Below are 24,366 nucleotides of genomic sequence, written 5' to 3' on the forward strand. Positions count from 1 at the left end.
GCATTATAGCATTGATGAGGGGGCCCCCAGGGGTTCATGATGACTGGCACAATGGGTACCAGCAGACTGTGGTTACATACCCAGTTGGTATACAGATGCTAGGCTCTGCATTTCTCTTCATTTCCATGCATATGCCCTCAGTTAGACTGGCAGCTCTGACTTGGCTCTGGAGTTAGTGGTATAGCCACTGGTGCCCCCAAACCCCCACCCCACAGGGCAAGTCCCAAAGTAGCTGGATTTCTGCAGCCTTAAGGGTCTGAAAGGACATCCTGGGAGCAGGGAGATGTCCTGCACAGTAGAAGAGGGGCACTTGCAGGATGCCAGAGGGCAGCTACTGGGCTGTGAGATAAGCAGAGAGTGGGCACCACACCATCAGATGAGAGAGGGGCTCAAGCGAGCAGGCTGACTGATACGATGGATGGAGGATATGGTGAGGAGCGCCATCTGGCGTTCATCTTGTGTGTCCAGGGGTGTCTGGGGTGCTGAGTGTGTGCCATGTGTGTATGTCCAATGGGCACAGCCTGCTGGCATTCTCACACATTTGCCCGCTGACAAGCTTCAGGGGATTAGAATGGACATGGGTGCAAGTCCCACATGAAACGATGCACATAGGAGGGGTGTCAACGATATGTCTGACTCTGGCATCGGGTGCAAATGCTCTTGTGGGTCTCTGTGTGTGCTCACCAGGGCTGCCATTTGTACCCCTAAGCTACACAAGCTATAGCTTAGGGCCCCCGCCTTCTTGGGGGCCCCCGCCTTCAAATCATATTTGGCACTTGCATAGAATATCTGGACTTATAAAGGGCCCCATGTCTCAAATAGCTTAAGGCCTTATCAAGTCTAAATCCGGCCCTGCCCCTCACTGCCACGTTTCTTGTCTTGCAGTGCCTACGGCAAGGTCTGGGCTTTGGCCCAGGGTGCCCTAGAGGACCTCCTGCAAGAAGAGACCGCCAGCCAAGTGCCCAGGCCACAGAAGGACCAAGCAGTGATTTTCCAGACGCTGGCCACCTTCTATGTCAAGTACGTTCAGATCCTGCGCAGCTTGGAGGTGGCATATGACCAAATCGTCCACCCTCAGAAGCGCCGAGTGATCCGCCAGGTATTGGACGGGGTCATGGGTCGCGTCCTGGAGCTGAAGAACGAGATGGTGGACCTGGAGTTCTCCGAGTTCCACTACTATGACGATGTCCTTCAAGACCTCAAGTTGACCCCGGTGAGTTTAACATCAAGATGCCCAGCTGGACAGATGGTGCTGGGGGACCCTGCCCATGCAGTCATCCATACTGCTTGCCCATCCATGAGGTAGGCGCTGTTGAAGGGTCCTGTCCTACTCAACGATGAGGCCACTAAACCCAGTCTAGACCTGACTGGTCGACCTTAGCCAACTGCCCGTACTGCCCCTTCAGGTTATCAGTCCTGACTCCGTAACGGCGGGCGTCCGGGGGTCCTCCCGCTCCTCCTCCTAGTGGACACTTATCTGTGAGGTGGCTTCTGTCCAGTGGTCATCGTGTTCTTTTGAGTTAAGGGTCAAACGCTGGTCAAGGGAAGCCACCAGCACCGTAACAACAGGGCCACCCATCTGCGCGCTTTGGTTCTCTAAATGAGTGACCAGCATGGTGGACGCAGAGTGATGTGAAGTGGTGGTCAGTAAAGTGCCATCTCCACACCACCACTGGTCCCCCTCACTTGGCCTTCATTCACCGGACAGGCCATCGGTTGCCTTTCTGTCGAAACTGCCAAGTCAATGGTGCCACATGCCAACCTGCCGAGAGCACAGAGCTGCTGGCCCAGCTGAACTCGTCTGCTCTTCTTTGTGTGCCCCCTTTTGGCCTCTTTAGTCCCCTGTCTGCCCGCTTTTCCACAGAAGTTCCCGCAGGGTATTCTGCCCCCTTGGAATTTCATCTCCTTTAACAAAAGAAAGTCGAGTGAAGACTCCGGACCCCCTAGCAGCTGCCATATCTGTTTTGCTCTTGACTGACATTTGCTGACAGCTTTTCTTGTTTTCCAAATGCCCTGCAGGAGGACATCGAGATTCCAGTTCCCAAATACTTTGTCAGTGAAAAGATCAAAGTGCTGAAGGAGCGAGAAAAGATCCTGGCAAAGATCCTCACCCAGAACGGACCCCGGACCCCTGAGACGGTGGGTTTGCGTCCCGCCCCTGATGGCAACACCCCCAATCCAGATTTCAGGGATGTGACCTTGTGGTTTCCGGCCACTTGATAATATGGTGGCCCGATCATCTGAGCTTGGCTGAGCGCATAGTGGGGCCAATGGGAAAGGACCAGTTCAAAAGGGGTGTGGCAACTGGGGCACAAGCAGACAATATGATTGGTCAGCTCACAGGGCACTCAAGCACACCCTGGGCCCACACTTACAGTTTTAGAAAGGGCACCAGTAGGGGTGTAAAAGTTGGGCAGCTGGTATCTCCCACCCACCCAAAATGTTTGATCTGAAGGTCCCCTGTGACATTGAGATTTACAGCAGATGGCACTTTAACAAATTCTCCTTCATTCTGAGCCGAGTCACAGGATGCCAGGGAGGCCCGCAAACCCAAAACAGGACAGAACCTTAAGTGTGGCGCCACCTGCTGGAGTGCATCTGGAAACCAAAAAGGAAGTTCCAAGGGTGGATATTAGCAGTGGTCACCCTTGGTCTTGTCCATCTCAGAGGGCTTATGATGCCCATCTGCTTCAGTCCACCTTCACATGGCTCAGTCTATTTGCCACCTCTGGAGGTGGCAGAGGTGGCACAGAGTTTGCCCTTTCAGATGTAATCCTCATCTACAGTCAGAGTGCAGCACCACCTGCTGGAGTATTGTAGGTAGTATGGCTTGTCCTCCATCATTGCATCATCCACTCCAATTGGTTGATAGTTGCTTATACTGCATGGTGCCATCATCTTTGAACTGGCACCCTGGTTGAATCGACAGCTCTGTTTCCTTGAACCCTTCTCCCTGGAAGGCCCCAGTCTTGCTGCCTAGGTGTGCCAGCACTTTGAGGTTCACCCTACTGGAGCACATTTTGGGGGCTTGTAGTGCCACACATCCTGCTCACAGTATCAGCAATGGGCATCGGTGGTGTTATTACTCCCTAAGCCTAACCTCCTCTTGTATGCTGATGGTGCCCTCTCGGGACCTGGCCATCTCCACACGCTTGGTCTCAAGGCTAAGGTTTTGTGTCACACTCTAACCAGTATCCCTCTTTCTTTGCTTCTCCACCAGAAAATCATCATGACCAAGACCATGTCGCTGGAGGAGGCGATCCGGGTGATCCAGGTATCGGAGCGGGCACGGCAGGGCTGTCTGCGTGCCAAGTTCATGAAGGAGATCCGGCAGGAGGAGGAGAAGGAGAGGAAGGCCAATGTGAGATGGGAGTCATCCCTGGACCGGGACGAGGCAGCCACACGCATTCAAAAGGTGACTAAGGCACATTCAGCATGGACCTGCTTTGTGTGCCAAGGCTGTCAGTGGTGCCCATCTTGAACGCTGATGGGTAGCAGGATGGAGCAGGTCCTAACTAACCACTACTGGCTTTATGTGTGCTAACATACTCTGTGTGTGTGTGTGTGAATGTGCCCAATAATGGGTGGCACTCTCTGCTGGGCAGCAGCCCAAGAAAAGAGACGATGACTTTGTGGGGTTTTAAAATGGGCAGTGGGTGGAGCCTAACACCACAAGGGGCCGGGCATTTGGAGGGTTCTAAGATGGATTTGGGCAAAAATGTAGTGCTTTGTCGGGACATGCAGGTCCCCAGCCTGCGGCACCATGTGGTCACCCGGGATTGTAAATCTGGGCCAGGCAGCACAAGGCAGCGCGTGCCACAATCAAGCACCCGCTTCAAGCTTCTTATCATGTTTCTGTTCTCATTTGGCATCCCAGGTGTGGCTGGGTTACAGGCAGAGGAAGAAAACCAAGAAGGAGCGACTGGATGAATTTCTCTTCCTGGGAATGGTAAGTGGCGCCATGATGATGTGGGCACCACATCATGCGTACCACCTGCTGTTGTCACATACAAACACAAAGTGACTTTCAACATTTGATTATTCTTCATGTTTGATTGTTTCTGTGAAGCCAGCTGTTTAGTGGGTCACTGTAGGGGGCACCCTTGTGGCAGGTGGGCTGTGTGCTAATTACATGATGGCAAAGGGGGTGTGGCCATCAATTAAGTAAACAGAAAGGAATGCATGCCAATGAAATGAGCCAGGCTTAAAAGAAACAAACTGGGCGTGGTCACATATTAATTAAAGGCAAATGGGTGTGGCTATGCATTACGTAAACACCCAGGAATCCATGCTGAGGAGATGCACAAGGCTGAAGCAGGCGTGGTTAATTGGAAATGCATTTATGCAAATTAAAGGGGCGTGACTACGTGTTCAGAAACTGGGAGTGGTTATGCATCAAGTAAAGAGGCTGAGATGGGCAGGGCTATATGCTAAGAAGCTGGGCATGGTTAAGTATTATTTAAATGCATGGTTAATTATGTATTCTAATTAAAAGGGTGTGGCTATATCCTAACAAACTAAGTAAATGGAGAGGAATATATGCTAATGAGATTACATTATTTCTTTCTTTATTAAATGTAATTATTAATTACGTTTGCACAAATTAAGGGGGTGTGGCTATATTCTAAAACTGGGTGTGGCGTTCATTCAACTGACAGAAATCTGTTGTACTCAAATGGGGGCGTGGTCATATGCTATTTAACCAGTTGGTGTCCAACAGTCGTTCTCCCACCACATCAGTCTTTGCCCAGGCTGGTTTGCCCCTTACTTGTGCAGCAGATTTGGTTTCCCATGCCCACTAAAGTGGTGGGCACCACTTTTATTGTCTTCATGTTTGCACAGTGTGAAATGACTGGCCTGGACACCAGCTTACCCACCTTGCAGTTCCACACCCTCACCACTAGGGGGCTGGACGCCCTGACTAATCCAAACCCAGAACGGGCTCATGGTGGCACAGCCTCTGGTATATTCCCTTTGCTCAGCTTACAGGGAGTGCAGACTGTCCTGCTCACTAAATGCTCACCCACAGAGGCGTCGTTTGGGTTTTCAGTGCCCGGGGACGCCCCTCCTGTTTGCCAAAATGCAATGGGTAAGGGAAAGAAATTTAAAAAAAAAATGAATTTAAAATAATAGTATTTTAAGAAAAAATTTCATATACATCTCCAAAAATGATAACGCCGCCTCGTGTTCTTTAAAATCCAAATCCGTCAATTAGTTTTTGTAAGAAAAAATTTGTTTTCCGCATTTAAAAATGATTTTAAAGAAAGTAGATAGCAAAGTATACAGCAAAATAATGATATATTTATAAAAACTGCATTACTTACAATTCATTTGTACAAAAATCTGATGGGGAAACGTGTAGACATTTGCAGCCATCTACTAGAATACGTCACCACAGCCAATCAGTCTTCTATCAAACACATAAACACAAATCACTTGGCACACAAACAACTTAGACAGGCTTCATGGCAGTCGCGCCACCTCTTTAATAACGTCAGAAATGTTTCTGGGTTCGAGTAGTCTGTCGGGCATGCTGAACTAATACGCGCCTCGAATCAGAAAGAGACAAAGACGGGAAGCGGATCTCCTCATACTGGCGGCGTGACGGGCTGAGGATGCCAATGTTTTTTATTCACCTTTTAGTGCATTCAAGAGTGGAAGACATTTCATTCTAAAAGGAAGTCAATGATATCAATTTGGTGCCCCTGGATGCTGTGCCCCGAGACATATGTCCCCTTTTGCGCCCCCCAGCTACGCCACTGCTCACCCATCCTGATGATGCCCACACTCATGCCAATCCAGTTTAGGGCTGCGACTGCGTGTCTTTGTAAAAGGACATGCAGGCCCTGAGTTGACGGGCCAGGTTGGCACAGCAGTTGGCACAATGCTGGTTTGAACCCTGGGCAGAGACCCCCTGGCCTGGCTTGTTTCTTTCTGTCGGGTGATTCACCAGGAGCTGGAGAGGTCCCCCAGCCACAGTGGCATCCCACCAGACACCCCCAGTGACCTGAACTGGATTAAGCTGGTTCAGCGGCGGATGGCTGGATGGACTTTCACGTTTTCAGTTTCCTTCCTTCAAATCAAAGTGTGACCGATTCAGCGTGCCTGGTGGGCCGCGTCCCCCCTCACAGTCCGCACTGACGGCGGCGCATGTGTGTTTGATAAGCCTATGAAGCTCCTCCAGGCGTGCGCTCGCTGCCCCCTCGCCGACACATGACTCTCATTACTTCTCCGGCGACTCGTCACGTTAAGCGGCGGATTTCTCCGTGTCAGCGATTTCTGCAGAGCCCATCCGAAGTCAGGGAGCTCTGGGGAGTGAATGGTGGGGTGGCTCGGGGTCAGCGCTGAGTCTCGCCCACCATCTACGTGTCCTCCAGATCGGACGTGGTGATAACACGCGGGCGCGGGTTCTGTGCCTAGGGGTCCTCACGTGGGTGCTCCTTGTTGTCCAGCAGAGCCAGTCCAAAGTCTGCAGCCCCTCACTCCTGGTAAGGACGCTGCGTGTTGCCCGTGCCAGGTGCCCGTATCCGTCCCGCTGATGTCCCTTTTCACTTTGTTGCTCCTTCCTTTTGATTTTTTTCTTTTGCTTTTCCTGGCCAGCCAGTGCCCCCTTAACATTTTATATGTGCCCACCATTTTAGGAAAGTCTGATGCCCTGATGACGATGGTGGCCATGCTTGAGCTTGACGCTATGGGCACTTCTCTGTGTCACATGTCCCTCTTTTATCAGGGTCACCCTCCAGCCAAGGGGTACAAAGCACTGCAGGTGATGGAAGAGCGCACTGCGCCTGGATTGGCTCTGCATTTACAAAGTCACATGACCTTCTTTGAATATAGCGCCCTTCACTTTCTCAGCTCGCCAGCTCATCAGCACCATACGGGATACAAAGAGAAAAAAATCAAATGAAAGTGCCTGTCCACGGTGCGGCATCTCGTGTGTTTGGACGACCTCGGGGGGCAGGCTGGAGGCGCCACCTGGCAGACGCGCCTCTCTATGTTGACATTCCAGACGTGAATGAGGAGCGCCCGGCAGCCCGAGGGGCCCACGTCTGGAATAAAGGCCGCTGTGTTTGGTGTGAACTTTGAACGAGACGTGTGGGGCGTCGAGTGTGTGCTGACCACTGAATGTACGGGGGCTTAAATATCAAACGTGAAGGCACTGAAGGGGCCACCACTGCTGCTGTCTAGCTAGCGTGCCACTTTGATGCAGTTTTACAGTCACAGGGCACCACCAGGGGAGAGTTGCTCCATCTTAGGACTGCTGGGGCGGGGCGTCTCCCAGCAGCTTACAGCAAGCGCACGTTCAAGACCCGCCCACTAATGATAGTAGGGCGGAGTCTCTCCCAGCAGCTTACAGCAGGCGCATGTTCAAGACCCGCCCACTAATGATAGTAGGGCGGAGTCTCTCCCAGCAGCTTACAGCAAGCCCATGTTCAAGACCCGCCCACTAATGATATTAGGGCGGAGCCTCTCTAGCAGCTTACAGCAAGCACATCTTGAAGCCCCGCCCACTAACACAATTTCCAGAGGGTACCCAAGCACCGGGAGGCTCGCAGTTCCACCCTGCATGGCTGTGAGACTTCATTCTGCCATAAAGCGCCTTGTTGACGTCCATAGCTGCGTTTGCTCAGTCAGTGGGGCAATGCCCTTGTGGGCCACAGATTGGCTTGCAGGACGTTTGAGGACCAGCATGAGCTCACCTGACTGGGGAAGGGACCCAAGACGACTGTCATGAACCAACATTCTCAAGAGAGTTTAAGGCAATTGAGGGTCACATTGAACACCAGGCTGGCATCATACTTGGGCATGGTGCCAGATCACCTTGTCTTTGCTGTGCATGAGGAATGCCAGACACAATGTGACAGTACCATCATGCCAGCTGTTGTATCCACATGACCAAGTCTGCTCTGTTTGTGCCCTCCAGGTCCCTCCAGCACAACACCAGGAGGTCAGTGTCACCATTCTACATGCTCAGGAGATCGAGAAAGCCCGCTGTGTGGTGCAGGAGGAGCACGAGGCGCAATACCAGCAGGCAGTGGTCAGCATCAAGGACACCATCCGGGAGGTCGAGGGGCCCGACATGAAGGAGAGCCTGCAGGAGCAGATCCGCCAGTGGTTCATCGAGTGCCGGTGAGCCAGGCCTCGTGTGGTGAGGGGGCATTGCCAATGGGCACACTGTAAAACTCAGGTCAGCCAGTCAGAGGTGGATGAAATATCAAGTCAGGTGGCACAAATTACCGTCCAACCCAGGGGCTCTTTGAAGCCAGTTGGACATTCTATACTCGACTGGCATGTTCTGCCAGTGCCCAGGGGGTTTATTTCAGGAATTCCTCTTAACTCCCAAATCCAAGAGGCATCCATCTGGGCTTGATTGGCACATAGTTACTGAATGTCATACTGGCACTGGTACCCCTTTCATTCAATTTGAAGGACAAGAGGGTACAGTAGGGGGAGACCCAAGGTTGTGTTTAATGGTTTTACCCCTTCTCATTCTCAGGAATGCGACTGGCAAGTTCCCAGATTACCCCGATGAGGACGACGGTGGCTCAGCTGTGATTTTTGCAGAGAAGACTCCGGAGCAGGTCAGTGACACTCAAGTCACTCCATGTGGCAAATATTCACCCTCTGAGTCGATGGGTGTGGCCACATGATGGGTGGGCTCATGGTGTTGAGGGGCGGTGCCTGGAGAGCCATTTTCAGTAGTCCTTCAGAGGGTTAAGACATGGGCATGCCAAGTGGAGGGTGGCACAGTGGGCACAGCAGTCAGAAGTGCTACCTCACAGCTCCTGGTTCAAAGACCAGCCCAGATGATGGTATGCCACTCTATAGGCTACCTGACTGCTGCCAACTGCCCGGTGTGTCTGAGGGTGCCCAGTGATGGGCATTGGGCAAATCAGGGAGTGAAGGGGGCAGAAATTGTAATGTAGAGCCACAGGGGTCAGCAGGAGCTTAGTGCCCATCACTGAACCCAAATCGCATATGCAAGTCATTTCATGGGGTCAACAGCAGGGGGCACAACATCAGGCCCCAAACCCAGAAAACGAGCAGACAGGCCCAACTAGGCAAAAGAAGGCTGAGAGCACACATACTGTGACAGCTGGCACTCCCCGTCACAAGCCCTCACCCAGCTCCTGGTCACCTCCCTGCACTACGACTCTGATCAGGTCAGTCCTTGTCCAACACCACTAGTCGGCAGACTGAACCAATAGCTGGTGGTCTCTCCTGGTAGACCCTGAAGCCCTTCCAGGTCAGAAGCGCCCCCTTAAGACCACTAGGGTGGTCTAACCACAGGTATGCCTACCAGGCCTCTGCCAATTTTTTACTTAAAGGGCCAGCCAGCCATGCATGGACCTTAATGGGAACTCCTAGTGTCCCGTGTCACTTGGCCTGTCCCCTTCTGGTTATTCAACACCTGCTGGCGCAGGCCCAAGCCATCTGCAGGCTGGTGACAAACAAGGGTCACATTCATGTGCCTAAGTGATACCCCCACTTCACCGAGTCACCCACCTTTCCTCCCTTTTCATCCCCTGGGCAGTGCCAGTCTAATGAAGGGCATCATCTTCCTTTGCAGGTAGCTGCTGAGCTGGCAGCTAAAGAAGAAGAGAAGGAGCAGAAGAAGAAGAGCAAAGGCAAGAAATCAGGGAAGAAGAAGGACAAGAAGAAGGACAAGAAGAAGGACAAAGGCAAGGGGAAGAAGGGCAAAGGCGAGCAAGAGGTAGGCAAACTTGAAAAGTGGGCATGGCCTCAGGGTGCCACACACCATTCATCGTCACTGATGGCCAGCTGTGGCACTGCCTTCAGACTCCATGGCACTTTGCCCTTTTTACTCCTCTGTGTCAGTAAATCAGCTTCTCTGTTCCAGAAGGGGGTGCCAGCCCAGTCCACCAGATAATGCAGCTACTTCTCGGCAGGAAGCCATGATACACAAAGGTGCCCAGCTGGCAGGGCACACAAGATGTGCCCATTCATGTCTTTGGTTCTGTCAATAGGGGTTCCCACTCCAATACCTTACAATAATTAGGGGGTGCTGCTGTGTATCCTGTCACCCTTGTCACGTCCTGCCCAGTGCCAACACTGACATTTAGACGCCAATCTAGAAATGGCTGTGCCCATAAATCTGGCAGGCGTTTTAATGGCGTGTGAAGGGCGAGTCAGGGGATTCTTAATGACTTTGGATTGAAGGCACACATCACCCCCCCAGGCTCCTCTTCCCATCTCAACCTTCATTGTTAGGCCCACCCAATCCCCAACTGACCCCGTCCCTCGGTCAGTTCACAGCCCGCCTAATGTGACTGGCCTTTTTGCCAAGCAGACTCATGAAGCTGGCTCTTTTGGTGCCAGGCAAAGGTTCTGATGGCATCTACAAAGACCCCAAGCACTGTGATGAGTTCCAGAGGGCAGACACCACACTGCAGAGTGACTGGCATGACCAGCAGGGGTCCTCACGGTGCCCCCTACAGATGGCGTTCACATTCTGAACCTCAAATGAAGCCCAAAAGCAAGCGGCGATTCAGTGCGGAGTTTGGTGAAGTGTGTCTATAGCGCCTTTCACAGCACACACTTGGCTCACATGGGCCAGTTAGGTGCCACACTAGCATAACATGCTGGCACATGGGCTCACTGATATCAGCAGCTGGCATCTTGAGGCTACCCAGTTGTCCCCTGGCTGCCCCCCCCAGTGCCCATACCCCAGTGTCTCCCTCTTATAGCCCAGCTGAGAGCTCAGTCTTTGTCCTATATAGTGCCTTTCATATTTATTGCCATATTCATGTGTTGCAGGAGGAAGAGGATGGCTGGAAGATGTCGCCCAGCAACTTTCTGCCCACCCTGGAAGACGGGCACAAAGTGTACAAAGGTGAGTGTGGCTTCTCAAGGCTGCCAAAGGCGCTATATAGTACACAGATGGATTAGCCAGTATGGCGTGTGTGTGAAAGGCACTATATAGACTGAATGATTGGTATGCTACTGTATGTGTGGCTTTGGTCTGAGGGGCACACTGACTGGCAGGCCTCCTAAGGCGACTTGGTCTTGATGCTTTAGGGCTGTGCTGGCTGTGCAAGGCCGACCGACACCGATGAGACAAAGGGTCCAAAAGTCGGGCTTCAGCCTTCGTGCTGCTCACAGGGGGGCCGACTGCTTCTTTGAGTCCAATGGACTCCCACCCTTACCTTTCATTTAGCCAGTCATCTGCTCTATATAGCGCCTTAACAGTGGGCACCATGACAAGGCTCTTTGGACAGCAAAGATAAAAGCAAGACAAGTGGAGGACACAGGGAGCCCCCATATAGCGCCTTTCACACCCACCTACCTACCTACCCCTTCAACATCACTTTCTGGCACATAGCACACTCACCCCACTTCCCTGTATAGCGCCTTTCACATCTCTCCCTGTAACATTTCCTTCCATCACATGACACATCTCGCCTCTGCAGCTCTTCCTTTTATAGTGCCTTTCATGCCCTGCCTCCCCCCAAATGTCACCTTCCATCAGATCCCGGGGCACGACTTCCTCTTTTATTTATTTTCTATATAGCGCCCTTCACATGTACCTTGCATATTTCTCATTTCCTTACCACATGATGCCAGCTCACTTACTTGATGTTCCAGGGACCCTTCGTCCTGAGGCTGGCCCTCCAGACCCACCATAGCTGCCACCTGCTGCTGACAGAGAGCCCCCCAGTGCCTGACTGCAGTGTGCATGAGACTCGCGGCCCCCTAATGGCTCTCAGCCCCTTCCGTCTGATGACAGACTTTTACTTTTCAGCAGCCCCCCTTCCCGGGGGGCTCATCCAGCAGGCACACGGCGTCCAAGCGGGAGGCCATGGAGGCTTTGAGGCCCACTTCTGTTGCGTCCACACAAAGAGAGGCCCTCCTGGCCAATGGGGGGGCTGCAACAATGGAGGATGAGGACGGCGAGTCGGAGCTCAGTTTGTGGTCACTCTGTCCCGTGTGAGTAAACTGCTGAGTGGTCACCTTGTAATGACCGTGGCGTTTCTGAGGTTTACTGCTGTCGAATGAGCCTTCATATAGCGCCTTTCATAACATGCAGCAGGCCTAAGCGTAACCCCAGACAGTCACTAGACGTGTGCCCCTTGGAAGGCCTTTTGGGCACTTATCTGATATAGCGCCTTTCCTAGCGGTGTCTTTATTTCATTTAGCGCCTCAGACCCTCCGACTGGGCCACCCGAGTGTTTCAGACTGAGGGGGCCAAACACTCCATACGGGCACAGCGCTTCACGACGTGGGGCGCCACAAAGGACAGACAGACAGAAGTGTAATTGGATTAAAGGCGCTATACATCATCAGTCAGCTGATTGTGTGCCCTTCATGTCGTGAGTCGCCCTTGCCACCATTTTAAAAAGGGAGTCCTTACCATAGGAAGGCACCAGTGCCAGCTCAGCATGTCACCACTCAGATCAGGAGTGCATAGCTGTGTGCCCATGAACCTCTGGCGCACTATTGAAAGGCACAGGTAGTACCTAACTGGCACCCAAGTCCATGCCACCATAGTCTGTTTTCCCTTTCAGAAGTGTGGCATGTCAGGGATGAGAGCGCCAACTTCAACCAACGTTTTGATGCTGAACTCGTGAAGGAGGAGAAGAGAAGAGAAGTTGAGGAGGAGATCCGCGTGCAGGTGGGCACTCTGAATGTGGCAGGCGAGGGACGAGCTGGGGCCCCGATGTGTGCTGTGTGCCCGCGCACTTGTGATCGTCACTCTTGGTCCTTTCACACTGTATGGTGGTGTGGGGACATGTGGCAGTCTTGGTGCCAGTCTGGGGGTGACTGACTGTGTATGACCATCGCAGGTCAGCCATCTTGGGGTTTTAGTCAGCTAGCTGAAGTTCAGAGGTCATGATTCCCAGTCACCCACAGTCCTCGTGGTTGCATGACCCAGGGGACAGGAGGACTGAATTTCAAATTTGATATCCTGGGCACTTGAGGTGACTTTCACAACCGAATTGGAAGTACTTGGTGCCCACTGAAAGTTCACATTTGCCTAGTACAGGTTTACTTTTCTAAGATAAATGGGCATCCCGAGTGCCCCACATAACCATTAGCCAGTTGAACATCTCCCCTGGGCACACAGGAGGACAGCGCTAGGACTCAGGGCTTGGGAATTCAATAAAGTGGCAAATAAAGAAACAACTAGGGTGGGGTGCAGCCATGGAGGGGCCAAGGATAGAGGGCACCATAAACATGGGCACAACATCGTGAGTATTTGAGAAAAGCCCGTCTTCATGATGACCAGGTGACCCGCAGCTTGCACTTACATAATGTGGCGGGCACACGTGGCATGATAATGGCCATGGTAGAGCTTTTGACAGACCTGCCACCTTTATCATGAGATCACAGCATGACACAATGGACCCCCACAAGCCAGCTGTGCCCATCATTAACCTGCCAGTGCCCCTATCCACATGTACACGTTACACCTGGCTCGATTGTCTAGTGCCGCCTCCACCCGTAGCCGGTGCCATGTGGCTGTTGTGCTGACCACCCCTGTCCTTGCGCAGGTCGACGAGCTCATGAGGCAGGAGCTGAAGAACCTCAAGCTGGCGGTGGACCGCGACAAAGGGAAGAAGAAGAAGAAGAAGGGCAAGAAGGGCAAAAAGGTAGGACAGACCCCATTTAGAGTGCCAGTCACTGGGAGTGCCCACGCTGGTCAGTTCATTAGGACCACCCTTTTGGTGCCTCAGGTTGTCTGTGCTGTCACTACTAGGGTGTTTGACTGGCACTAGAACCCATCCTGACATGTCACCAGTACCTGTGCCACTGACCAGAGCAACTAAAAGAGCTGTGGCAGAGTGGCACCCCCTCTAGGTCAGCCTGCTGATTGTGCACATTAGCATTCTGGGACTGGTGCTTAGTGAGACTGCCACCAAGGTCACTGTTGGTGATGCCCTTGGCACTCCTGGGGAACTCGCTTTGCCCGTTGGTGATTTCGATCCTGTTTCTACTCCTCCATACAGAAAAAGAAAAAGGGGAAGAAGGGAGGCAAAAAGAAGAAGAAAGAAAAAGACCTGACGGCGGACAGGTACGAGGTGGACGACGACTCACCGCCTGTGACACTATCAGGGTCCGCCCAGGTCCCTGCCAGGCTGACCGTGTCCTTTGTGTTTTTCCAGGACCATCGAGTCGCTATTTGAGGAGCTCGTCCGTGAGGGTCTCTTAGTGCGCCCCCCAGCTGTGAGGCTGTCCGACTTCATCGGTGGGTGTCCACTCCGCCTCCGCTGCTGCCCGCTTGATGCTCTTGGGCATGACCTTTGACCCATCAGTTCTTCGACTTTTTCTTTCACAGGTGAATACAGTTACCTGGGCACCACGCTCCGCCAAGCCGACGTCGAGCCCATGCCCTCCCTGTCCGACGTCAGGCAGCTGATGGCGCTGCACGGAGTGCTGCCGCTGGGTGAGTGACCCGCTGAAAGTGACCTCTAGCTGACCTGCGTCCTCGTCCCCGCCGTGTGTCACTCGCCGTCTCGGGTTTCATTCCCGTCTATTCAAAGGGATTAGCGCCGCTGTCAGGCTGTGCGCTCGTCTGATCCCTGGATTTGGGCCACGGCCTCTGAAATTCCAGCGCGCCGAGGGGGCCGCGACCTCTTTATGAGCCGGCCAGCTGTCTACGGGGGGGCTTCAGGAGGTCAAGCGCGCCACTCCTTGGTGTGGAAGCACCTTTGAGAATGCCAGTCACTGGCATTGGACTGGAGGGGTGCCCGGCCATCTGTGCTGAAAGTGACTGGAGTTGAGACATGAGGGGTGGACAGATGAGGCCCGGGGGGCACTGCAGCCGAGCCTGGCAGCACGGACGGTCCATGCTGGGGACACCAGGCCATCGGAGACCCCACTCACGCACACACAAGCCTGGGGCACCAGATCTTTATGCTGCCCGCTTGTGCCCACCACCTCAAAGAAATGAACTCAACATGCAAACATCAAAATTGCCAACTGCCCCAGACGAGCGACTCATGCCAGGTGGGTGCCATGTGACACACAGTGACCCTCTACAGACACACACACGATGTCAGCCCCTCATCTCATTTTTTATTCCCGTCTTCTACAAAGCCACCACGTGCAGTGGGCGGGGCTTGTGCAGGCAGATTTAACCTTCGACCTTTGGGACATCACAGCCTCACCCATCACACTTTTTGTTTCAGACCCCTGAAGTTGTGCAGACTCCTCAGTAAAGTGCGACGGACCCCTCCATGTAGCGTCTTCCTGCCATTTGCCCACCATGATCCGCATAAGGCCCCTGATAGTGTGCCCACCCTTTGCCTCTGTCCAAATGTGGCACAGCTGACCACTTGGGGTCCACTCCTTTATGGCTTTCCTCTTCGGTTTCGCCCGTCCACATTTGTCCAAAAAGAGGCCCACATCACTTGTGCACCCCGATGCCAATGTGTGTCCACCTGCAATCCCCAGAGCCATCATATAGCGCCCTTCACAGATGGACCCAAATTAACAGGCCACATTCTCCTGGGCACATGGCTGGGCAGCAGGAACTGGCACATTGGCTTCACTCAGGATGAATGCCAACCCTAATCCTGGCCCTGCAGCAGACTGGCATCCTATCCCAGGTGGCTGAAGTCCAGTTCCAGAACATGAAAAGATGAATGCACAGTGGCGGCTCTCCCACCTGGCCCCTCCCTGGTGCCCAGATGTGACCTCTTCATGTGGCACGCTGTGGGTTTCAGTGACGACTGCCCGTCTCACCTCTTGTCTCCTTTGCCCACAGGCTCCCAGGCGGTCCATGAGAAAGCCCCCCTTCTGAAAACACTGCTGCTAACCGGCCCCAGTGGAGTGGGCAAGAAGATGCTGGTGCATGCCCTGTGCACGGAGACGGGCGCCAACCTGTTCAACCTGTCGCCAGCGAACATCTCAGGGAAATACCCGGGGAAGAGCGGCCTGCAGATGATGCTTCACATGGTCTTGAAGGTGATGACACGCTGTCCGCCGTGGCACCAGGCTTGCACTCGGTGGATGAGGCCCAGTCGGGCACCTAGTGCCCCCTACTGGCGCCCGTCCACTCTCTTTCAATTAATACAGCTAATGGATGTAAGCGTCCGCAGACTGCCACTTCCTTGGGATTGTCCAGACTGGCAGTTTATTTTTAGGGAGTGATGGGGGCCGCCGCTCCTCCTCATTCCCAGCCAAGCAGAATTCCTCATTGTTCAGCGAAGCCCGTGGCCGCCGGCCAATAAAATCAGCTGCGCCGACACAAACACCTCCAACAATCACAACACCGCAATGTGGGAACTGGCAGGCGGACCTCCGTCCACTTCCAGTGCCAGCCAGATGGGGGCAATCCACCGTGTGACCGTGTCGCGTCCATACACATAGGCGGGCAGGGGGACAGCACTGGGCACAACGTCCTCTATAAAGTCACAAGGCTCCACACAGATTCAGCTGGGGTGGGGGTTCAATGTAAAAGGCGCTATATAATGTTATGCCTCCCCCACCACCCCGGAGTCCCTTCACCTGCCAGACCCAGCAGCCCCTGATCCACACCGGACCCGCTAGGCCAGTCACCATGGATGTCACCTGGTAGACCTGGGCAGAGCAATGAGCAGCCGACTTTAAATCTGCCAGGTCTTCACTTCATGATTTTACTCATCAGATGGGCACAGCTTTGTGCTTGTGCCAACCAGGGGCCTGGCATCTTGCTACTATATCACCAGTCACCACATGTGGCACTGACCTCAACACAAGCTTGTGATTGTTGGACGGGGTGAGCTTTTCTATTGCCAGTAGACAAATATTTATGTATATAGCGCCTTTCTCTTTTTAAGGGCCGACAGCCTGGCCTGTTGGGGTCACCACCTCGGTTTCCTTCTCTTCTTATCATAGGTGGCTCGGCAGCTGCAGCCGTCAGTCGTGTGGATTGGAGAAACGGAGAAGACCTTCTACAAAAAAGTGCCCAAAGCTGAGAAGGAGGTAAGAAGTGCCAGTCTGGGCTTGGTATCTGCTCCATGGTGGCCAGCCAGCTGCATGGGAAGCCTGATGTCACCTGAGTGCCCAGGTAACGAGGTACAGAAAGGCATGTCATTTGAGAGGCATGGGCATCAAAGAAACTTCTGGATTGAGAGTGTGGGCTGGGATGATCTGAGTGGGCACCACTAGGGGGCAGTAAAAGTCATCAGTCAGTACTTGGCCAGCCTGAACATCTTTGGAATGTCAAAGGAAATCCACCTGGAAAGTCACACCCGGGCACAGGGAGAACACGCTGATACCACCCATACAGGAGTGTGCCCCCATGCCTACAAAGCCAATACAAAGAAATGAATACATACAGTAGGTGGTGACTCCTGCCTGTCACTTGTCACCTTCTGCTCTTTCTGAGCTTCATAAAGCCACCCGGCAGTCACATTGGTGTCCTACTGCCTCATGTGGGCCACCACATCTGCTGACCACATGCTGGTCGCACAGACGGGCCAAAAGGGAAATGTGAGCAAATTGTGTTTTCTTAGCTGTCGCCTCGTAAAACCCCCGGGCATCACGTGTCATGGGGGGCACTGCAATTAGTCGGGCCTGGGAGGGTTCAACACACACACACAGAAGCTGAGTGCCACTGGGACAACAGCAATTAGTGACAAATATGGGCCTGGATGAAAGGCGCTATATGGAGCCCGTAGATAAGTAAACAGAACTGTCAAGACAGACAGACAGACGTCATTAAGGTGACATAATGAGAGGGGCTGTACAATACAAAGACAAGAGAGGGGCGTAAACGGGTAAGGGAAAGGCGCTATATAGCAGATAAAGAGACATCACACAAAGTGTTAAATAATGGGCACTTGTGATGAAGATGGCACTATATGGAAGGGGCTACATAATTAATGAAGTGTTAATCAGTGTACGTTCACAAGTGAAAGGCGCTATATACATATTTAGATACACGCCGTTAAATGATCAATTGGTGTCCAGTAAATAACTAAATAAGCGTGGATGGAGATGCTGTAACAGATCAACCGGCACATGCAAGGCACTATATAATAAATAACAGGCAGATGGCACTCATGGCAGGTCGATGACAAGGACAGCCTAAAATGATGAAATCCTGTGCCGTCCCACCTGGTATAGACCCTTCTTTCTTGGCACTGGCTGCCCCCACCCCACTCCCCAGTCTCTGCCTACGTGCCCACAAGCCCAGAGTCTCCAATCCATCCTCCAGGTGTGCTGGCACAGTGTCCCATCTCCCTCTGTTCATGCCCACCCTGTTCCTCCTACAATTCAGCTGAACCCTCACCCTGCTGCTCACACCCCTGGCTGCCCCAAAATGCCTCGGCTGTCGAGCTCCTTCGTTTGTTATATAGCGCCTTTCAGGGTCCCAAAGTACCAACATCTGCCCAAAGTAAGGAGCCTGGCTCAGGATCACCTACAGGGTGACCAGTGGGCATTAAACTCCTGACCTCATGTTTCACAGGCACGGTCCCATTCTTCTAAAGGTCTAAATAGCCATGTTACTTGGCATCCATTGGCACCAACTTGGCCCCAATGCCAGGCCTTGAGAGTAGTGTGATGGCACCCCTACACCTGACCTGACCTGACCCCTTGATAGGGCGGTGGGCCCAGCAGCTGGGCACAGAACAATGAGGCTGCTGAGATGCCAGTCAGGCGGGGCGTGCTGTTGCCCGGCCAGGCGCTATATAGCGCGTGGTGCCCACTCCTGGTCCTGCAGGCCGCACTTTGCCTCTCTTTTCCAAGAGCACATCCCACTGTAGCAGCCTGTTGGCCCAGTGGGGGACTCAGGGGGTCTCGTTTCATGCTCCTCTTTGAAGAGCCCTCCATCTGTGATGAATTAATGGCCGCACGTGATTGGCTGACAGCTGGACAGACCCCGAGATGGTGCTGCACTGATCGTGGCACCTGGTGGCACTGTCTAATCAGCAGTGATAGCCATTCCAGCAGGTGATGGGGGTCAGCCCAGATGGAGGGGCCGGTGGGCGATGAGATTTTCTTTAACGTAAGTGGAAACAGTCACTGTCATGGAACATGGCATGTTGGGAGGAATGCGGTGACACAAGTGTCAAAAAGTCATTCACATAGAAGAGGGTCTCATGTGTCCCCTTGAACACTGCCTGAAAGGCGCTGTATGAAGCAGATGCTGATGGACTGTTTGAGCTCCAGCCTGTGGTTGTCATTTTCTAAAGCCAGCTTCATACCAGTCTGCCCACAGCAGGAACTTCTCCCACCTTCTGTGGTGGGCATATGAGGTGAAAGACAAAACTGGCGAACCCCTCGACCTCCCCCCCACTCTCCCTTGGTGGGCCGATCACGTGACCAAGCTAAGAACACAGGCCTCATTCAGGCGGCTCTGCGCTCGCTACGCTAGTGGGGGGGTGCCATCTGGTGTCTGGAGAGGGTACTGCAGGCACGTCGAGTTCCACCAGTGGGGGACGTTGGGGGAAGTCAGCAGACGGTTCAAATATACACAAGGTGACCCAGCAGGTGGGGCGCTATATGAAGTAAAGACTGATGGAAATGTGGAAAGCAAGAATTGCGGGCAGACCCCCATAAATCAGGAGTTCAAGTTGAGCTGGACCACTAAAGAGCTAGTGAGCAGCCTGAAAGCAGCCTTCATTTTATATAGCGCCTTGAAAAGCATGTCCCACCCCACAATACAACATCAGGCACAAAGACTGAGCAAATCTGAAAGAGGAAATGCCAGCGGGCACAAGTCGAGAGCAGCTGGGATTGGCCTAGCAATCTGCAGCATCAAGTGGCCACATGAGTGCCACCAAGTGGGATCCCGTGAGTGTCCATGGCCAGCACACCAATAACCCGCCCTGCCCTCTCGCCTCCTGATCTGCCCATTGCCTTTCCTTTATGACTCCTTGTGCCCACCTCATATGCTCTTTGTTGTCATTCATTAAAATGCCCAGGAGTGCCCAGCCGGGGCCGCAGAGCCCGTGCAGCGCCGATGAGCGGCCGTTTGCGACTTCTCTCCCTGATGCTATAATTTTTCTCACCACTAGATGGAGCCAAAACGCTTAAAGAAGGATCTGCCCAAAATCGTGAAGTCCCTCAAAGCCGAGGACCGCGTTCTGATCGTTGGCACGACAAGGCGCCCGTTTGACGCTGACCTGAAGCCCTTCTGCAAGGTTTACAAGAAGATCATTCTGGTGCCAAGGCCCGACTACTCGTCCAGACTGGGTGAGTGAGTTTATAGCGCCTTTGAGTGCAGGTGTGTCAGCTCCACTGCAGGGCAGACAGTCCATAAATTAAGCCAGGATCACAGAAGAGTCTTCCTTATGGCACAAGAGGGCAACCCCTGTGCTGTGCCCCATATGCTGGGGGTCTGTAGTCTGCAGGGTTTTCTGCCAGTCAAAGCAGCTGGATTCACCGGGATTGGGCACCTGCTGGGACATTGGAGAGACCCTCAACGTCCACTGAGGGCAGGTTTGGTGGAACTGGTAAGAACAGGCAGCCCCCCAGGCAGTGTGTCCACCCTTTGTTGGCCCTCACGGCCGTATTGGATGACTGACATGAACCACCAGCTTGTATTGGCTCAGTGGCTCCCCCAGCGATCCCTCCATCCATCCTGTCCGGGGCTCAAAATGAGTGTATATAGCGCCTTTCCCAGACAAATTGAGATGAGCTGGTGTCCCTGCCTGACATGTGACTTGTTTGTGTGACAGTCCTATGGAGGCACATCATCCTGCGGCATGGCGGACTCATCACCGACCTGCTGGACTTGAGCTCCGTGTCCAAAGTGTCGGACGGTTACACGCAGACCAACATCCTGCAGGCCGTGCAGGCCGTGCTGACCGAGCGCCGCATTCAGCTACTTGGCAGGAAGCCCCTCAGCGCCATTGAGTTCATCGGACCCCTCGCCAGACAGGACCCCATCTTCAAAGAGGAAGAGGAGGCTTTCAAGGTAGGTGGGCCTGAGTGTGCAGTTTGGGCCTTTACCATCGGGTGTCGCTGTGGTGACTGCTCACCTGGCTGAGGCTTCTGTAGGAAGTAAGGGAGACGGGCAGCCTGGCATAAAGGGTGCAGTGGTCCATGTGGGGCATGATGTGTAGGACAGTCATCAGACCCCTGAGTCTTGTCACTAGAGGGGGTTCACATTAAGCCTTTCCCTATTTCCTTATGAACACCATGATGTCACAGATCAGCCCAGGTGACATAACAGCCAGACATACTCAGCAATGGTGGCACAAGAGGGACAAAACAATGAAGAAATGATAAAAAAGTAAACAAGAGCCCAAGGGGCAGCCGAGGTGACTGTCAGGTGGGTGACAGGGCCTCGGGGTCACCTCCTGTCCAGCTGTGGTAGCCCTTTGAGGACAGACAGGGTTTACTGTTCAGTTAAGAAATGCCTGGGATGCTCAGTGAAAGGCGCTATATGAGACTGGCACTGATGGAGCTGCAGTCAGTGGTCAGTTTCGTTTTCTAAGATAGCCAAGCGTGGTGCCAGCCAGGCCTGCCATTTCACTGGGACCACCTGCCAACTGGTGCCCTCCTCATGGGGTGAAGCCCACCCCAGCAACATCGGGCACAAGCAGGTGATAAGAACTCCATGAGATGACAATGTTGGTCACCACTGCTGAATGACCAGCTTGTACTTCAGCTGTAAAAAATAAAATAAAATGGCAGTCGGTGGCGCCTGGTAGGAAAGGCGCTACATACAATAAGGATTCTAAGGGTGTCTACCTGGGGCACATATGAGTGCCCAGCCGGTGGGCATCTCAGCCAGATGAGCATGAAGGCCTCTTTATTTGTTCACTGATTAACTTTGGGTATCACATCTGGCGTGCAGGCAGGTGCCCCCACTACGAGTGGGCATGTACAAGTGTGCCCTGCCACCCACTATTCACTCTGCCAACTCACCTCACAGTCTTCTGTCTTCTTTTGTGTCTCTCATTACAGGCCTGGTATGTCAAGACACCCCTGGGCAAAAAGAGGGCCAAAGCCGCCAAAGCCAGCGAGTTGGAGGAGGAAGAGTCAGGAAAAGGGCAAAAGAAGAAGGAGAAAGGCAAAAAAAGTGGCAAGAAAAAGAAAAAGTGATGGCCATTGTGCCATCCTGGCATCCTGCAGGGTGGGACGGACACTTCATTCCATGAACCCTACCTGGGCCTGTCTGTCCAGGTCATCAAGACTTTTGGGGGGTCTGCAACGTCGAGCTTGAAAAACACAAAACTAAAAAGACGAGTGGCACCACTTTGGGGGCTCCTGGGCTCCTTGATGGCGCTTGGCCCCCCAGTGACAGTAAACGTATGAAAGGAATAAAAAAAAGAAAGAAGAGGAGGAGCAGCCCAACATGGGGGCCGGGGGGACAGAAGTGGGTGGGGCCAGACATCACACCCTTACCATATAAGGATGAATGCCCCACCCTCCACTGCAGTGTCTTTGAATGTCACATGACTGGCATCTTCTAGACAGGACAGGAGCTCCAATCAGAAACTTTGCAGACCAGACATGAAACCTGAGAATCTCAGCCCACCCGCCTGTCCATCTGAACCCAAGGCCAGGCTCAGCCATGTGTGAAAGGACGAGGACGGGCCACATTCCCTCACTGTAAATAGTACTCATGCCAGCTTGTGCCAGCTGCACCTAAAAGAAAGTGCCATCCTACTCAAGTTTCAAATCTTTCTGGTCCACAGCCAGTAAGACAGAAGTGGAAATCCAAAGGTGAACAGCAATGCAGGAGAAATAAGAGGAAGAAGTAAAAGATGATGATGATGAAGATTCTTCCATTTGGCAAACCCACTCAATCACACTGAAAGCCGGTGCCTATCCCAACAGCAACAGGCACAGGGCACCATTTAAGTCATCTATCATAGGGCACACAGCCCAGCCCTCATGTCCTTAGTGACACTAAATGATCCCCCTGAGCCCAAGTCACCGTGCCCTGTGGTAGACTGGCACACACCTCTGACTCACTCTGTACCTTATGCCCCAGGCATTGCAGCTGGTCACCTGGGAGGGGTCATCGATTGTGCCCTTGGGAGGTGTGACGATGCACCCTCTGGTGGCTGGCTACAGCACTGCCCTGCCTGAAGGACTTTTGTCACCATTTTTTGTCCCATTTCATGTTTTGCCTGGCATGTGCAGTTCAGCCAGCCCCTCATCTCGCCCATGTTAGCCCCCTTCAGTTTCTCTCCTCCAGGGTTCTGTGTAGTTGCATTTCTGGACTCCTTCACTTCTGCCCACTCCTCAGTCCTGCCCCGAATGTACCCAACAAATAAAAATGCCCGGTTTTATATATCTCTCTGTATGTCTCCAGTGTTGTTGTTGAAAGAAGGGAAACGAATTAGAAGCAAGAGGTGCTCTGACAGGTGGTGCAGAGGGTTGGATTGCCACCTCACAGAATTATACCCCGGGTTCGAGTGACATCTGTGTACCTCTCAAAGGACGTGCAGACCAGTGTGAGCAAGTGGTCCCTGTGATGGCAAGGCACCCTGTCTAGGGTTGGTTCCTGCCTTGCCCCAGCAGTGCCCCCTGCAGTCTTGAACTGGATTAAGGGGGCTTGACAATATAAAGCAGCTGGTGGGCTCCCCTTATTGTCCTAAATATCACACTCTGTCTGTCCCTCCAGCTTTAGCCACTAGGAGGCGCCCCAGAGAGCCCTTCAGCCTTCATTGCCCTTCCAGATGCCCAGAACGGCTTCTCCTTGTCAGAGTGGCGGTAGGCAGGCAGTCTTCTGCTTGGCACCATGATGACCCACCATTGCTCAGCTGGTCTCATATGGCCACTGGTCACCTTGCTGGTCACTCTGTCATGTCCTTCTTTGTGTTTTCTTGACAATTGGGCAGAACTTCCTCATATGGCCTTTAGAGGGCACCACTGATCAAGGAGGACTGGGGCCCCCCCATCACTGTGATGCCATCTTGTGGTCCTAAGAAGAAGGAAAACGGAAGGAGAACACACAATGACCAAAGTGAGTGACATCTGGACAATCCAAGTGACACTGGTACACTAGGACTTGGGGATCCTGTAAGACTGACATTAAAAAGTCCACCAAATTCCATCCAAACATCTGCTTTCAGACAAATCCCAAGTTCAGGTGGGCAAAGGCCAGTCCTGGCAGCACCATGTGCAAGTTAGTGGGTGCCAATCCAAGCCCAGGGCAGGTTTGACTGTGGCCCACAGAACCTCCATTGGTAAATTTAGTGGCAGTTGCACATTCAACAAAGCAGAATCAAAGGGTGGGCAGCCAAGTGGCACAGTGCCATACTGAACATCTACAGATGATGGACTGGCACTCTACCCGGGGTTAATTCCGCTCTTGCACCCAGTGCCACCCAGACAGGCACCAGCTGCTTGTGACCCTGAAGTGGATGAGTGGGTTAGGAAATGAATGAATGAAATCCTTCGGACGAGGCCTTGGCACACTGGTCACTACTGCCATGCAGCACCAGGGTCCTG

The 24,366-nt window shown here is 53.0% G+C and overlaps 1 protein-coding gene across 2 annotated transcripts in view; it reads left to right on the forward strand.

Moving 5' to 3' along the window:
- iqca1 (IQ motif containing with AAA domain 1) overlaps positions 1 to 23,216 on the forward strand; it is a 28,021-nt gene extending 4,805 nt beyond the window's left edge. For both annotated transcript variants that reach the window (XM_039755125.1, XM_039755126.1), the window contains exons 3-20: positions 886 to 1,213; positions 2,020 to 2,139; positions 3,221 to 3,415; positions 3,878 to 3,949; positions 7,925 to 8,130; positions 8,498 to 8,582; positions 9,572 to 9,715; positions 10,780 to 10,855; positions 12,528 to 12,634; positions 13,515 to 13,613; positions 13,971 to 14,035; positions 14,127 to 14,209; positions 14,300 to 14,407; positions 15,731 to 15,930; positions 16,843 to 16,929; positions 19,971 to 20,148; positions 20,634 to 20,872; positions 21,868 to 23,216. In XM_039755125.1, coding sequence (XP_039611059.1) covers positions 886 to 1,213; positions 2,020 to 2,139; positions 3,221 to 3,415; positions 3,878 to 3,949; positions 7,925 to 8,130; positions 8,498 to 8,582; positions 9,572 to 9,715; positions 10,780 to 10,855; positions 12,528 to 12,634; positions 13,515 to 13,613; positions 13,971 to 14,035; positions 14,127 to 14,209; positions 14,300 to 14,407; positions 15,731 to 15,930; positions 16,843 to 16,929; positions 19,971 to 20,148; positions 20,634 to 20,872; positions 21,868 to 22,005 — 2,530 coding nt within the window. In that variant the 3' untranslated portion in view covers positions 22,006 to 23,216. The remainder of the gene's footprint in view (positions 1 to 885; positions 1,214 to 2,019; positions 2,140 to 3,220; positions 3,416 to 3,877; positions 3,950 to 7,924; positions 8,131 to 8,497; positions 8,583 to 9,571; positions 9,716 to 10,779; positions 10,856 to 12,527; positions 12,635 to 13,514; positions 13,614 to 13,970; positions 14,036 to 14,126; positions 14,210 to 14,299; positions 14,408 to 15,730; positions 15,931 to 16,842; positions 16,930 to 19,970; positions 20,149 to 20,633; positions 20,873 to 21,867) is intronic.
- Positions 23,217 to 24,366: the final 1,150 nt, after the last annotated feature.

The sequence above is a fragment of the Polypterus senegalus genome, chromosome 6, assembly GCF_016835505.1.
Source record: "Polypterus senegalus isolate Bchr_013 chromosome 6, ASM1683550v1, whole genome shotgun sequence".
NCBI lineage: Eukaryota > Metazoa > Chordata > Cladistia > Polypteriformes > Polypteridae > Polypterus > Polypterus senegalus.